The sequence below is a fragment of the Neocloeon triangulifer genome, unplaced genomic scaffold, assembly GCF_031216515.1.
Source record: "Neocloeon triangulifer isolate White Clay Creek 2 clone unplaced genomic scaffold, ASM3121651v1 ptg000017l, whole genome shotgun sequence".
Classification (NCBI taxonomy): domain Eukaryota; kingdom Metazoa; phylum Arthropoda; class Insecta; order Ephemeroptera; family Baetidae; genus Neocloeon; species Neocloeon triangulifer.
The window spans coordinates 6,149,420-6,166,269 of NW_026775559.1; the positions used below are offsets into that span (position 1 = coordinate 6,149,420).

Consider the following 16,850-nt stretch of genomic DNA (forward strand, 5'->3'; position numbering starts at 1 on the left):
CAAAGGTTAACTTTGCATAAATGAATTGTACAAATTTGCTGATTGAATAAAGAAAATTCAATCAGAGGTAAACAACCTTTGAAGAACCCTAAGCTCAAAATCTGTTAGTTTTAAAAAGTGATTTTTTTATACAAATTAAATACATAATTTTCATAAAGAGCTATTATATGAAAAACAACCAAACTCCAAACCAACCTAAATCATGCAATAAAATTTAAAGAAATAATATAGTATAGGAATCTCGGTAACAGCTAACAGATTTTGAGCAAAACAATGTAAGGTTGTCAAATTCATTCACAACGACAGCCCCAGATTCACTTCTGCGCGTTAAAAAAAAAACAAGTTAATAAATTCACTCGCGTCGGAAAGTCTTAATTAATTAATTCAGAGGCAGCAAACGTCGTCGGGAGAGTTGCCCGGTTTGGCATTCTGCTTGTAAAAGGTAGGCACAGGAATCTTGGAGTCGCCGGACATCTTTCTCGGGGTCGGATGGGCCTCGACCTTGTGTTCGTACTGGCTGATGATCTCGCGCAGGTTTTGAATGAACGCCGCCTCGTCCTGCTCGGAGGAGGCGATGATCTGCTGCAGCAAAACCTGTTTGGCGGGCGAGCCGGGGGTGGAGGTCGGAGGCGGCGGTTGGGGGCGGCGCGAGTCTTTGGGCAGACTGCGGCGCGTGCTGTCTCTGGCGAAGGGCGACTGGAATGTGTCGGCGCCCAACGCGGGCCGCGACTTTGTGCTCCGGGGGCCGTTCCAGGTGTTGCCGCCGGCCGCCGGGGGCGGCGCACGGAGGCTGCGGGCGCTGCGGTAGCCCACGGCCGTGCGGGACAGGGGTGAGGCGGGGGCTGAATTTATTTTCGGGTCTGAAACTCCTGAGCCTGAGACGGAACGGCTGCGAGGCAGCGGCTGCGTTTTGGGGGTGGAAGGGGTGGGTTTGCGCACGCATGGACTTGCGCTGCGTCGCGTCACGTTGCGCAAACGCGATGGAGGCGACAGGTGATCGGAACAGTCGGAACCGTTGGATCGCTGTGAAATTGCTGATTCGGGCCGTTCTGTAACAAGGAGAAGAAATATTTTGAAAATTACAAATTTTAGGCACGTACGAAAATTTTAAAATTTGATTTATTATTTATTTATGTTTTCCTCTCATATTTTTATCAACATAATGAAAATGAAAACAGTTGTTTCAATATGATTTGTAATTGATAAAAATTCTTTTTTATTGCTTTTTTATGACTCAAGTAAAATAAACATTATTATGAAACTACAGAGAGTCTTAAACAATTGCAACTGAATCAAATTTTGGAGAATGTGTAAAAATCCAGTTTTGAAGCATTTATTACTTTTAAATTGCCCTCACGTGGAATATTATTACATTAAAAGGCAAATCAAATTCAATAAATCTACTGGTTCACCGCACTCAATCTGTCCCTTTGTCAACAATATTGTCACTCGCGGTCTCCAACATATTGTCTTTTTTTATTCAAAGGTCAAGATCCCAAGATAATCTCGGCAGCGCTTGTGGCCATAAAAAGCTAATCCGCAACGCGTGGAGTATCTCGTGCAAGACCATAAAGGTATAACGCGACAAATACAATGAATCATCCGCGTGCAGTGCGATTTCATGGCCGAATTGTCAATCTATTGACCTCTCTGTGGGTGAAACAGCAAGGCACATTTTATTATTTCACATTTTTCTCAGCTGCACGAAGACAGCGCGGAAACAATGAAGCGGCAGAACTTGGCGCAGACCGTGACATTGTTCGCGAAAAGAAAAAAGGGAAATAAAAACAAATCGGCGGCGGCAAACGCATTAGACCAGCATTTGTTGTGCGTTTGTCAAGGTGAGGAATGAGGAATTAATGAGAGTGCCAAATGGACGGTCAAGGGCGCGACCCAACTCGACTGCCCAAATAAGGCACCAGAGACCTTATACAAACTTTCCTTTTTCGCCGATATTGTTCGTCTCGAGAGCGCGCGCTCGGAACAAAATGAAATATTGTCGAGCGGCGCAGATTTTGCCGCGCGGAGAAAGGTTGAAAACCATTTTTGGCGCAATTCCAAATGTGTGACGGCGTCATTAAGCTAGTTTCAATACCACTGAGGCGTGTTAACACACGTTCCAATATGGCAAGATTACGAGAGTGCTAACCTTCTGCGAGAGATCTCGAAAATAACCCTGGGAAAATTTGTTTTCGCACTTTGTTTGCGCAAAACTGTCCTGCCTGCATTTGCACTTCGATTGAAGGCAATTTGGGAGAAAACAAAAGCACGTGTCACAACAAACAGTGCATCGAGCTTTTTTACGTTACGACTGCCCCACTTGTTTAAATTGCACGTTTTCGCGCGGTGGCAAAATAAGTCATTCCGCGATTTATAAATGTAATAATGACAGACGTGCCAAATAAAGGCTTGAGTGTCGTTTGACAAAAAGGCCATGATTGTGTTGTTTCATGTTGGCGTGAACTGCGACTCTCGATTGCACCAAGCAAAGTAAACACTTAATAAAACAAATAGCACTTCTTTATACGGTTGACAGTTTGGATTTGTGGAGCCGGGCAAATATTTGTTGCAACCGAAAGTCAACCGTGTCACCAACGAGGGCGACGGAGTTTTCGCGACGGCAAGTTACGAAATTGTTTGTGTACTTGCATAGAAGGCTAATTTTATTGAACAATATTTGCAATGGCTTCTGACAGACGTAAGGTAAATATTGGTGGGCTAGATATTGTGAAGAATAAACTTTGAATGATGTAAATATTGAATATTCTTAATTGGATAAAAGAAATAAGGATCCTTTTAAAATTTGTATGAATCCAATCTTCAATCACAGATCACACAATTAGAATTCAATAACAAGAAACAAATATTTAAAATCATTAAAAAAAAAAACAATTTCGGTATCAGGCAAATAACTCGAGAAAAAATTAACAGGGGAAATTTTAATACCATTAATTACGGTTTTCGTAAATGTTTTAATTTATTTTAAAATAAGATTAATATTTAAATTATTTTTTTCATTCTTATACACAATTTTAAGAGATAAATTTCTGTTGAACATAAATTTAATCATGATAGCGTTTTTCATATTGCATTTAAAATTCATGGGAAAAGTTTTTTGCCGCTGCATATTTATCTCTTACAGCAAGTTCAAAAAACTCATCTCTCTTGCAAAAGGAGTGAGAGCAGTTCATGAATTACATATGCGCGACTGCATGAAATATTTATGACGCCAAACCTATCATTACGCAGATTAGAAGGGCACAGCTTTTCGCAAGAGTGATACTCTTTTCGGACGCGCTGCAACCTTTTTGAACCTCAGTCCTTAAAATGCACATTGTCTCGTGTGGGCATTAAATATTCGTTTTGTGAGTCATTTGGACAAATCGCGCGCGCAATGAGCGTGTGAGAAAAGGCATTCCATCATTACACAAGTGATTCAGCAGGATTAAAGTTTACGGCCGGCGAGCGTCACAGACGGAAAGAATTATATGTGTGAAGAAAGGATGAGTCCGGAGCCACATCAGAGACGAGTCGCCGATTCCCATTATTTATTTGCCTTCATTAGCTCCGTTATTGTGGCGGATTAACGCAAAAAAGATGCAGTTCCAAGGCTCACAATCAGTTAGATTTTTTTGCGACTCACAGACGTTCAAATACGGATTTGGTCGCCAGCAGGATAAAGGCGCAGCAAATTTAATTATCACTGTGCAGCACGGGCTTTCATAATGCAAGTCTAACTAAAGTGATGGAACAAATTTTTTGCAACAGCATATCTGATCAACTTTATTATGTTTGGTTGCAAATAATAAAGCAGGAGATAAAAAAATGTATAATTTCTTGAAAATTTACAGTTCAAGTTCTAAATTTTTAATTTCAATTTTTTGAGGAACCCCTTTTTAAAATTTTAATAATTGCAGCTAGCTCCTGAGTAGTTTTCCGAATTAGATATAGTGTGAAAGCAGCAATAAAAATCTCAATTGTATGAAATAAAAAACAAATGTCCGCACAAGCTGTCTGATCTCAATAGCGAGATCAAAACAAAGTGAGTCACTCGCTCGCCTCCAAAACGTCGAACACACGTGAAAAATAATTGGCATCGCACAATAAAACGGTCTCAACATCAGCAGCGAGCCAATTAACTTGGCGCGTGTAATGAGATCTCTCTCTGTAATAATATGAAATGCGTTCGGCGCAGCCTTGATCCGAAAAACTGCGACATCGAAAGAGGGTAAAGAAAAAAAAATCAGAAAAAATTAAACTTCATATCGCTTTAAGTGGATTTAACCATAATTGCTATAAGTGAGACAGAAATGGGATGTGTTTAAAAGAGAGACAAATCACCCCTAATTTCATGGGACACAAAACGCAAATCACTTTATCTGTGGGACGGCTATAAAAACTCACAGGGAATAAAAGTTTAAATTTAAATAAAAAAATTTTAAATCAATTTTAAAAAGAAAGCAACAAAGGTGTCTTCTTTTTGAGAATTTGCCTCCTTTACACTATTCATATTTGATATAAAATCAAATTGCAAAATTGATACGTTTTTAGACCAACCAATATTTCTGTTTACTCAACATTTTTAATTTTGTAATATATTTATTCTTCCTTGAAAGTCTTGGATAGAAATTTAGCTTAATTTTGATCGAATATTGGGATATTTTCAATGAACAAATTTTGATTGGAAAGGTTGTTGAAACCCATTTGAAAAGTAAAGAGAGCAAGTGATGGTTACCTGTGGGCAGGTCGTCGTTGGGCACGGTGAGTTTGTGGCCCAGACTCCGGTAGCCCTCATCGCTGACCTCTGACCCCGAGTCGGAGTTGTTGGCGTTCTGCGGGGGTCGCGGCGACCTGGAGCGCGGCCGGTTGGAGCTTGCAGGTCGCGGCGAGCGGCTTCGGGGTCGAGCACGGGCGGGGGAGGCGGGAACGGAAATGGACGGCCGCAGGGTGGCTTCGGAGGTGCTGCCCTGGCTTGAGGTGCTCGAGCGGCGCGTGCGTGGCGGCGACGTTGGCACCCTGGAGAGCAAACGGACCAACAGGGACGGTTTGTTAGTGTGGTTGGACACTCTTCACACAGACATTTATTTATGCATACCCAGCATTTTGAAAATCAAATTGTCAATTTCCATGCAGCACGAGCAAAGGTTAATTGGATAAAATTAAAAATTTGTTAAAAATCTCAAAAACACAAAATGAAAAAAAAATGATACTCTCTAAAAGAAGAGGATAGAAGTGTCATAAAAAAATTCAATACAAATAAATATTCTCTGCAAAAATAAATAGTTTTCCAATTTGAAATTTGAATGGTTAAAAATAGAGATTTTGAACGCCTCTGAAATGTGAAATTTGAAAATGATCATCCCAGAGGTTAGTAAACATTAGAAAATTTGGAGAAAAGTGCCATTGTTGCCAAAAGCGTTTTAAATTCATTACAGGACAGAGTTTTTATGTTAATAAAAAAAAATGAATTAAGTAAGGTAAAATTAATGTTTGCTGATTTTTTCCTATTCGAATTTCAATTAAGGAAACTCTTTTATTTTCTATTTCATAATAAAAAGGATAATTACGAAAGCTTTATTCTATAATTTTAACTCTACCACAAGTTATAATTATATGCAAATGAAACATCAGGAACAGACATTCCTTACATTACATGAACACAATAATTTTCAATTTAATTCTTAGAAGAAGCTACATTTAATCAAATTAAAAGTTCATGACACGAGGAAGATTCTCTGAAACATTTCTAAGCCGTGCTTGTATAAAAGTTTCTTTCTATAACACGTTATTATATGTCGCGAGCACACAGAGAGTATCAAGTTTCTTACCAGAATCCGTGCAGCGGTCTGGGTGAATAATGAGATTCGAATCATGTCGAGAGTCATAGTGTAATGAGATATAGTAAATAGCGTGATGTAAATAATAAGCAAATAAATGAGCAACTCACCGGTCGTAATGCACCTGAGCCGTGTTCAGATCCACATTGTTGCCGGACTTGGTGACCAGACGAGAGGAGAGCAGGGTGCGGTGGCCTGAGGAAAGAGAAAAACAAAAACCGTATCAGTCGCTGCGATCGACGCAAAATGTAATTCGAGAAATAAAAATAAACGAGTTGCTCCGGAATTGTATATAAAATTAAATGTATATGCATGAGAGGATAAAAAACTGCTGCAGGCCAACCCGTCTTTATGTACTTGTAATGCTGAATGGGATTTTATTTTGAGCGGTGCATTTATGCAAACGAGGAAATCGCGTTAAAAATATACACACCATCTTGTTTCTCTGTGCGAGAGATCGAGATCATCCACCGACGTAATACAACTTGTTCAAGATGAAACTCACTTTTCGTCTCTCGGAAAACACAGCAGCTGTTGTGTATGTGATTATTATTTAATGCCCCATTATAATTGGCGCGGATTTGCATAAATCGTGATAAAAACAACTTTTTCAACAGGTACCCTCTTCACAGTACGCCCTTGAAAGCCACTTGCACTCTTTTTTGCTTCATTGGCGGCGCAGACAAACTCCAAAGGAGCCGCGCGACCGCGGCACAAAAGAGGCTTTGAATTTGCGGGAGGATCCTTTCGCACGCGGGGGGATAAATTTCAGCCGCAGGAAAGAAGGGTTCGGCACAAGTGCGAAACACTCGCATCTTCGTCCATTCATAAAGCACTTAACATTTTTTGCGCGGCATAATTACTATGGGTATGCAGCAACTGGTTGGAGGCTGCGTACAGGTTTCTGTTTCGCGGAAATTTGATTCACAGAATTAAAAGTCATAAGAAGTGTTTTCCGAGCAATAACTTTCGTTCAATTTGAGTGAAGGTACGCTTCAAGTTAAATGCAAAAGGAATAAATTTTATAATCATCATACCGACTTTACCCAGCAAAATGTTAATGTATGAGTTTGCATTTCTTTATTTGCTGGAATTTAAAAAGTTAAATAATGTTATTTTATTTGAAAAGTAAAGAAACAATATTTTACTTCGGAAGAAAAAGCCCGAGTTCTTTACTACCATGATAATCTCAAATGTGAAACAAATATTTTATTTGTTAATTTTAAGATCATTGAAGATGTGATTTCAAGTCAATTTTATCAAGTTAATTGAATCGGGCAGTTTTTGAGATTTGCTTTTAAGAAAAATCTTTATGGAAGTTAAGTGGGGGTAGAATACTTATTATTTGAGAATATTTATGAGTGAAATTCAATAAAGTATAAAATTTGATGCTAAAAAGTTACGATGAGAGAAACAAAGCATACAACTTTCATCCGCCCCTCAAATTTATCTCCACGATACGGTTAAATTCGGCACCACGTGGGCAAAACAAATTACACACCGCACGAGTCTGTGTTGAATAAAATAAGTCCCATTTCGCTTTCGAGATTCCCACACAGCTCTCGGACGAATTCATTCTCTGCTTTCCATCTGATAGGAAGATGCGAGTGGAAATTTACATTTAAATGTGCCGCTTTTATTACGTAAATCGAGAGACGTGTTTGTTTGGCCTGTTGCATAAATTTATTGTGCCGGACTCACCTGCCCTGCACCTGCACGGGTCGTGTTTGTCGAGGTAATGAGAAAGTGTGTCCCAGCCGCCACCCACGCGCACCATTACGTGCTTGCGCAAAATCTGTAACAGAAACAATAATTCCGATTTATGGTGGGTTAAAATTATAACACATAAAATTCCAGAGAATTAATGAAACAAAGTAGCATATTTATCAAATTCTGCTTCTTTTGAAAACAATTTAGAATTTTTATTATTATAATTATGCTAATAATATTCAAAGAAAAAATTCTAGAGGTATCTTTAGAATATGTTTCATTAACAAGCAGTTGAAACGCGGAAATAATAAATATTTTATTGATTAAACTAACTAACCAAAATAAATATTTTTAAGAAAATATTTAAAAAAATTGAATTTTTAAAATAAATAATTTAAATAAAAACTAAAAAATCTTAAACATAATAAATAATATAAAATTTATTTTTAATTATCCCTGTAGAAATATTTAAAATCGAAATTATTTATAGTTTATTTCTTGCAGCTTCAAACAATTTCTATTGAACTGGAATACTTCATATTTTAAATAAATTTAAAATAAAATGATACTAACTCTGACAAAGATGAGCACTTTGGTGTCGCCGATGCGGTACTTGCCCTCGGAGACCCTGATCATGGGGAACTGCGTAGGACAGGTACATCTCTCCACCAAATCACGTACCTGCAAAGAGTGGTCGAGCAAAAGGGTGAGTCAGTCTGTTTAAAAAAGGACTGGTTCTCCAGCAAGGTCAGACAAGGTATTTATGTACAAGAAACAAGAATCACATACAAAAATAAAGCAGCGCGCGCCGCCGCCGCCGCGTTTCTGTGCTCGCGCGCGGATCTCACATAAAGGAGCAGAAAATAATAATAAAAGAGCAGTTCTGCAATTTATCTCGAAAAGTAAGAAGTATCTAAACGCTGCGCTGCCGGGATAACAACGATGCCGTGTTATAAATTTATTGTTTGTTTATTTATGGACGGTGGCGCGGCACAAAACAGGTATCAAGCGCAGTTGGAGACAAAAAGAAAAGTGAAAAATTACACGCGTCGCGACACATGGGTTGCAATCATGAAAATATACAATTAATATGAAATGAATACAATAAATAATATAATTTTGGTACGTCGTATTTTTTGTTTAGAGAAAGGAAAGGTCAAATCAATGTATTGTTGCATTTAATTAAAAAATTATCACAAATTTATTTCAGATTCAATATTATAAAGGGCTGAAACCCAATACTTGACATAATTAATTTTCGCTTCAGTAAACAAAATGAAAAAGTGAAATTTTAAAATAATTCTGTTATAAATAAACATTGATTAAAAAAATTATAGCTTAAAATTTTTAACAAATTGAGATCACGACGAAATTTAATAATAAAATTTAGTTCAACTTATTAAAGAAACAAAACATGAGTGACATATTATGAAAATTGTGACCGGCCTCTTTTATCTTGAATGTCTTTAACATGTTATTGTCAGCGAGTTTAAGCTTTTTAAGCTAATCTTGAAGTCACTCATCATTTACTTAACTCGCTGTCAACAGATATACTATTTTATTATTTTTGCTTCTCTAGCATTAATTTGCTAATGCGCTTCTCTGGGACCGAAATGACTAATGACGCAATTTTTATAGAATTAAGATAGCAGAAAGATTAGCTGCTGAAATAATGACAAGGCCGTTGTATGGCGACGACTCGTCGGCTGTGTGAAATACTTGAGGTGGAAATTATTTTCATCCGCGCGCGGTGCAATAAAGTTAAAAGAGCGGGCTGTTGAAATTTTCGCAGGAAAATATTTGTGCTGCTCTGACAGAGATAAAAAGAATTTTTATGGGTGGCGCGGCGAAAATGAATCAACCTGACGTGAAATTCGCGGAAAATGTGCCTGAGTGCGCGCCGCAAAAAAATTATAAATTAATCACTCTCAGCCGTGTGCTAAAAGTTGGAAAGATTTCCTGCGAATCTTGATTGTGGGCATTAATTTTTAGAGTGTCACGACCCCACACGACCAACTTGGAAGAAGACACAAGAATTCATACTCAATTTCTATAACTCGATTAAATTAAATTATAAATTATAAATTAATCACTCTCAGCCGTGTGCTAAAAGTTGGAAAGATTTCCTGCGAATCTTGATTGTGGGCATTAATTTTTAGAGTGTCACGACCCCACACGACCAACTTGGAAGAAGACACAAGAATTCATACTCAATTTCTATAACTCGATTAAATTAAATTATAAATAAATTAAAAACATTGATGAAAGGAACATTGGAAGAGACAAATTGGGATGGTAATACGTTTTCAAGTTACCAATAATTATTGTTAAGGGATGGTGTGTTAAATTTAAAATAAACAAAGATTTGTTTACTTTTCTATCTAATATGATAACCAGAGGACAAATTAGGCCAAAGAAAATTAAATAATGTGACTTTGTTTGAAAACAACCTAATTTAAATTATTATCGATTATTATAAAAATGATAAAATAAACAACAAAAGTTTATTATTAATAATTAAAAATAAAACTTGAATGTACGTTTTATTTAATCAAAAACTACACGAAATGTCAAAATTCAGTCTAGCCAAGCAATTTGCAAAATTTAAATACTAATGTAAACAAGTTTTTAAAAAAAATCAAAACACCATATCAACTTTGAAACAAATTGAAAAAACGCGGAAGAGTTTGTTAATGGCTTAACTTGACGTCAGTCTACTTTCGGCGAACAAAAATTAGCATATTAATCAAAATACCAACGCGACAGGTGGCAAAGCGGCAGTTATAAAAAAAAATTAGCTCCATAATCCGGCACGATTTGGAGAAAACCGCCTCAAGCTGCATGAGTTTATGGTTTAAGGAGCACCGCTTCATTTATGAAATTAGATTTGGCCAAGTCTGGGAAGTTTTTGACGCGCCAATTATTATAATAATTTTTCTGCGTCGAGACGCAGTACGCAGGACGATAAATATTAATCGTGTCTCGATTTTGCGTAAGGCGCTGAGCGTTGAGATCAAATCTGAGCAGGAATAGTCAAGGTCGGCGCTCTTTAATATAAATATTGCCATGTACGATCAATTAGCCAAGGACGACGGGATTGAGAGAAAGATCGGTTTTGCGAGTAGCCAGACGTCTTTCTTTTTGCGCGACAAACCGGCGGCTGAACATAATTTTTTTTGCAAACTGATCGCCTAATCGAAAAATGCAGGAAGTGAATTTTAAAATTTTAGCACGAGTGCCCTGCCTTCTAATGCTGCATCAAGTGGTGAGGTTAATGAAGTTGTGCATTAAATTGAAAAGGTCGTGCGGCACGTGCTTTTGTTCAGCTGCGGACTAACGTCATTACATGCACGGTTGTAATTACCAATTACCCAACAGCGTGCGTTAATTATAATTGCGTTAAATTGGAGAACGTCGGCTATTTTAATACGCCACAAGAAGTGTTATTTTTACTGTGCACATAGCGTAGAATTTGCATTTTACTGCAAGTAATGAACATAATAAAGTTGTGTATTTTATAATAAAAGCAGCCTCTTTTACATTAAATTTGATTTACAGCATGCATCACAAGTCAGGTGTATTAATTTCACTTTTAATACAATTATATAAAAATATAAATATATATTTTTGTTGCTACACATTAAATAATAATTATAAAAAACATTATCTTATTTTTAGCTTTTAAATTTTTGTTTATTTTAACAAAATTGATTGATATTTAAAATCAAATTTTACAGTGGCATGCTTTTTGAATATAATATAAAAAATCCTTAAAAGCTTATTTACTACAACCCTTTCAAAATTATTAAATACATTCTGGACATCAAAATAAAGTATAGATTAATATTGAAAATAACTTTACATAACCTTGTAGAGTCTCTTTCCTTTTTTTTGTGCACAGTAAATATCAGATAATTTAAATGAATAAATGCTGTACTTTCCACAACTTAAAAGTTACAAAATTTATTAAGAAGATGATTTATGAAAACGCTTACATGTTAATAATATTTTCTGATGCGCTTCTTATTAGGTGGTAGGCTAAATGTATAAAAAAATTATAATAACAAAATAAACCCTGATTTCCAAGGTCTTAAGTGAAATTTGATAAATTGGAGAAAATTTTTGTTGCATGCCAAATATAGCAAATAAGTCTTGAACTTGAAGGTTAAAAACAACAATCTATTTAGTTCTGGGGAAAAAATGATGAAAGGAATTACTTTTATTAATTTAGGATATTGAATAAAATTTAAAATTATACGGAGCTGTAGAGGAACTTTTCCCCTCTATATTTATGTAATTTTTGTTGTTATTGAATGTGTAAAAAAAAAACATATTTACAGATCATGCCTTGCGCATGCCATTGCCAAATTAATCTTTTTGGCTTCTCCGCGTGTAGAGGGTGAAAAGCTTGCCGCTGTGGGAAATAAATATAGAACTTCCGAGAGCCAATCAAATTTATTTTTTGGCTCGGAAAGCGGTGGCAATCAAAGGCAATAAAATTTGCAGCCCCGCACGTCCAAATGGAAGAGGAAAAGCAGGTGAATTTTCCGGCTGGGCATGAGTCATTGCGGAAAAGTGCCGCATTGCGGGGCTCACACTCGACCGCTCCGTGCAAACAAAGCCAAGAGGAGAAATCAATGAAAATGTATATTATACATACATACTGGGAGGTATATTATTATAATGATCTGATCGGCGCGCAGTCGGCCAAGGTTAATCGCTCATTACAAGAGTGCGGCGCCGCTTCCTGCTCCTAAGTTTCGCTTTCAGCGAAAATCAGAGCCTCGTAAATTATATCTCCTTTAAATAACGCGCAGCATCAAATGTGTTGGATTGGAGGTTTTATTGCAAGGCGGTCGAATTATACAATTTGCAACAGAGTCCAATAAATGTGCCGACAAACGCTAATTATTTTATGGTGTACACATTTATTTTTTCTGATGTGATGAGTTTAGTGAGCGAGCATAAAAGAATGTCTTGTTTTTGCAAAATTGCGAAAAAGATAATGGTAATGGGGGTCACTGAAGGACTTCTTCGGAAATTTTATTTTATTGAGCACAGTTAAAACAACAGTAAAATTACAAAACAATTTTTTGATGCAAGAAGATTTGGCGAATCTTTTTTTTTTTAGCATTCATTTACAACATAGAAAAATGTGTTTTTCTTTAAAAGTTTCCACGGGAAAATGTTGGTGTTTTTGAGTTAATTTTAAAATCGGTTTATTCCAACTTATTATTTAGGTTGGTACAACTCCAAGCACAATATAATATTTCCCAATGGTACATTAGTAAATTCATAATTAGCGGCTGGATTTGTGAGTAAATAAAAATATGAAAGAGGTAAATTAAAAAAGAATTACTAAATGGAGGCAAAAACTGTCAAATATATCAAATATATATTTATATATTTTTTTCAAACAATTAATTGTTTTGCGTTTAAAAATAAAATTTTCTAGTTGCATATGACTTATCATTCTCGCTTTTTCTAGAGAAATTTTACAAGCTTTTCTTACACTCTGTTGAACAGCCCACTTTTCACACACTGGACAGAATTCTCGTTTTTGTGCACACAACGGTACTCATTTGTTCCCACTGAGTACACAAAAATTTTCATCCCCCTTTGACAGCTCCTTTAAAACCGGAGGCAAGTGAGACAGTTAACAGTTTTTTCCTCTACCTGCCAAGGTTGAGGCAGGTCGATTGGGGGTGGGACCACTTTGTGCCGCGCCGGGATCATGACCTCGCTCACGACGCCGAGAGAAACTTAGCTAGCAGATCGATTCAGCCAGTAGAAGCAAGAAAGCAGCCGATTTTTGAGAAGTGCTGAATTATTTACGATAAAAGTCGGAAACGAGCATTTTTATCGAGAAACGGCGTTTGATGAAATTCAAAACACTCGAGCAGGTTTTCATTTTCCTGCTCAAGACACGTTCTGTCATGGGAAGTGTCACGCCTGCATTTATTAAAAGAAGCCGATTTGTTTTATTTCTAAAGGCTGAGAGATTTCATAATTAAAAGAGGCAAATTAAGGCGGTGCCCTTTTTCGGAGTTTGACCTTCCGAACGAGAAACAAAAAATATATAAACGTCCTGTCAGGAACTGCATCAGTATCGAAAAGCAGTTGTGATGATGAAGCAGGAATGACATTTGCAGCGCAATTGGAATTATGCAACGCGAGATTGATTTGCATTTAACAAAGGCCACGCGAGTCAAGTTTGATTTCACACATCACTCTTTGATCTCGCCAAGCTGAAGCTTTACAAGAGCGCAAGAGAAAAAAATAAGCTCCAATACGAGAGTGTTTTGAACATGACTGGGTTGAAGTGGAGCAATTTTATAATAATTGTTGACGATTCCAGTTTTCATGTAATTTCTCATCCAAAAGGCATTTTGGCGCCAGTCGCACTTTCCTTCATTACAATAGAAGATTAATTTTAAAAAACGTGGCTTTAAAATAAAAATCTTTGCTGAATCGAAACAATGTTTAAAATTTCTCATTGTGTTTCAGTTGGAAAGAATGTATGTTTTTCTTTGTGACCTAAATCGAACACTTTACGGCTTCCTATATATAATATTGAACAACGTGTTTCCCCATCAAGAACTTGACATTTCTCCCTTAATTTTTCATCAAGGTGTTCATTGAGGAACAGAGCAACCCCTCAAGCACAGCTATGCAAAAGTGAGAAGAAATCGCCCCAGTTCATTTAAAAAAATTTTTAGTGTCATTTTTTCTGATCACTTTTTTTATGTAAGTGACAAAATAAATAAAGTTTGTTTTGAGATAAAATGAAATAAGCAACGGCGTTTTGTGTCTATTTGTGGACGGCTTATTGGGAATCCACATGCAGTTATTGTTCTGCTTGTCATGTGGAGAGCGACAACATCAATCTATAATTGGATGCACAGCATTAAGAGTATAAAAAGCATAAAGTAGCAGAGTCGCGCGCGCATTAACAGTTGACAGCGCGAGAGGCAGAAATAAATACCTGTGGTCGCTCTCGTAACCCGAGCTTCTAACCGATATAAAACGGTCTTGCCGCACCAAACACGACGACCACTTAAAATGAAACGCGGACAAATAAACTACGTTAGTAAAAAATAAATTGAAATCACTGTTAATTTAAGCCATTTTCTAATTTCTATATTTTTAATATGTGTGCATAAATTTGAAACTCTCATCTGACTGATTTTCTTACAGGTTTGCTAAACCCACGAAGAGTGGTTTATTTTATGCTATATTTAAATTTTTATAAAAATTATTGTATTATATAAAACATAGATTATATTGATAACTAAGCGTGTTTAACTTATTATTTAAAAAATATAAATGTTTTAAATAAGCTTTTATATATAAAAATTTATTAAAATAACATTTTGTTAACTAATATTTTATAATAAATATAAATGAAGATAATAAACGTTTAAATAAAACTTTTTAGCTTACAACGCATTGCAATGCTTATTTCTGTGGAAATTTTTTTATAATTATAAAATTAATGTTATAAAAATATAGCTGATGCATTTTCCTCTGCCTGATGCGTTTATATACCACACATTGATTTATTCAGCTCGTTCGAAGCTCTCGAAACTGCTGTTGCAAGCGATACAAAAGGCAAGACGCGGCGGCCCACACGCCAATAAAATGCACTTGCCGTTGTGTTTAGTTATTTTATTTATTTACTCGCGCTGGTATTTATGCAAATGACGCGTGACGCACTGCCGCAGTAGTTGATCTATTGCTTTTATTTTTCTCTCGCTCGCTCAGCGGGGCAAAACGAGTGTTTTCCTAACAAAGTTTTTGCGTGAGCGTTTTTCAATGAGACTCACGAACGACAGCATTTTTCCCTCCGCTCACTCGATTTATGCAACTCTATATAAGAGCAGAAAGCAATTATTAAAAGAAAATTGCCGTTCAACGCGCGACCACTGCTGAGATCATAATTATTAATTTATTCAAAAGAGTGCGTTCGATTTATAAGCATAAAAGAACTTGATGCATTTGAATAGGCAAACTCCTTGTGAAGTTTTGCATATTTATGAAAGTAAGTTGCTGCCGCACGATAAATTGTAGTGCGACATTTCCTTCACTATTAGATCTTGTTCACTTAAGGAATTACCTAGAGTTTTCAAGTTCATTAGAGCTTAAAAAAAATTGCATTTTTAAATAATGTCAATTGGCGGTAAAATTAATTTAGAGGGATAATTGTTTCATAATGCACTACTTAACCGGTAGAGGATGTATTAAATTATAAACCACGTCTATTTAAAGACGTTACGCGTGAAGGTTAAAACAAAGAGGTGTGAATTTCAATACCTATCCTTTCCAATCTTCGTTGCCACACCGGCTCCCGTCATTGTAAGCGGAATAAAATTTAATCTGGCGCGCCTTACGTCTGCCCGAGAGATGCAATGAGAATAATTTTACTTCTGCAACGAACGTTACGCGAGAGAAAAAATTACACAAGTAACAGCGCTAAATATTCGCAAGCTCGTAATTGTCGCAAAACTTGTCGTCCTGGTTACTGGTTCGACTTAATTTGATATATCTTTGGTTTGGAGTAGTGAAATCTGATACACACGTGAGAATAATAACTCCGTAATTATATAAATATAGATAAAAAATATCATTTAAAACGCAATAACATAGCTTTTGATGACTTTGAAAGAAGCTGAGAGAATTATCACGATTCAATTTTTCTCAGACGCTGGTGCAAAGAAAGATAAATATTTTTCCCACGTGACTTGAATTCGCGGTATTTATTTTTATGTTTATGATAAGGTCGTTGAGGAAAAGAAAATTATTATTACGAGCGTTTTTCTGGAGGAAATTTTAGAAAGCAGCTGTGGTATTTTTGTCCTTATCACGACTTTTCATTCAAACGTACGCTACGAACGTGGCGCGCGTGGCGAGAAAGGATTCAGATCTTTGGCTCTCTCATTACAAAATACGCCCACACTTTCCCTTGGCCGTTTGTGTGGACGTCGCTTTAGTTTTCATGAGGCTAATCTCGCAGCCGAAAAGCACTAAATCAGGTGGAAAAGAAAACAAAGCTATTGTATTCAAAATGAAATAGGCGGTGGTCCAGAAATATGCAGATTTCCAAGAGATGCGCGCGCTTCTTTCTTGTTTTGAAAATTTGCCGAGGTGAAAATTCTTCATGATTTTTTTAGTACAGAAGAGATTATACAAAAGAAAAAATAATTAAAATTTAATTATTATTTTTTTTCCAACGTCAAGATCAAGATTGAATTAATACAGGTACATTTTTATACTAAAAATGGCAAGCGTTAAAATATTTAATGC

At 36.4% G+C, this 16,850-nt stretch overlaps 1 protein-coding gene across 1 annotated transcript in view; it reads right to left on the reverse strand.

The window, feature by feature from the left end:
• Positions 1-318: 318 nt before the first annotated feature.
• The window catches only part of LOC132203311 (GAS2-like protein pickled eggs), a 34,975-nt gene continuing 18,443 nt past the window's right edge, over positions 319-16,850 (reverse strand). The window contains exons 5-9 of the mRNA XM_059630980.1: positions 8,121-8,228; positions 7,539-7,632; positions 5,948-6,032; positions 4,736-5,016; positions 319-1,049 (exon numbers count right to left, since the gene is read on the reverse strand). Coding sequence (XP_059486963.1) covers positions 385-1,049; positions 4,736-5,016; positions 5,948-6,032; positions 7,539-7,632; positions 8,121-8,228 — 1,233 coding nt within the window. The 3' untranslated portion in view covers positions 319-384. The remainder of the gene's footprint in view (positions 1,050-4,735; positions 5,017-5,947; positions 6,033-7,538; positions 7,633-8,120; positions 8,229-16,850) is intronic.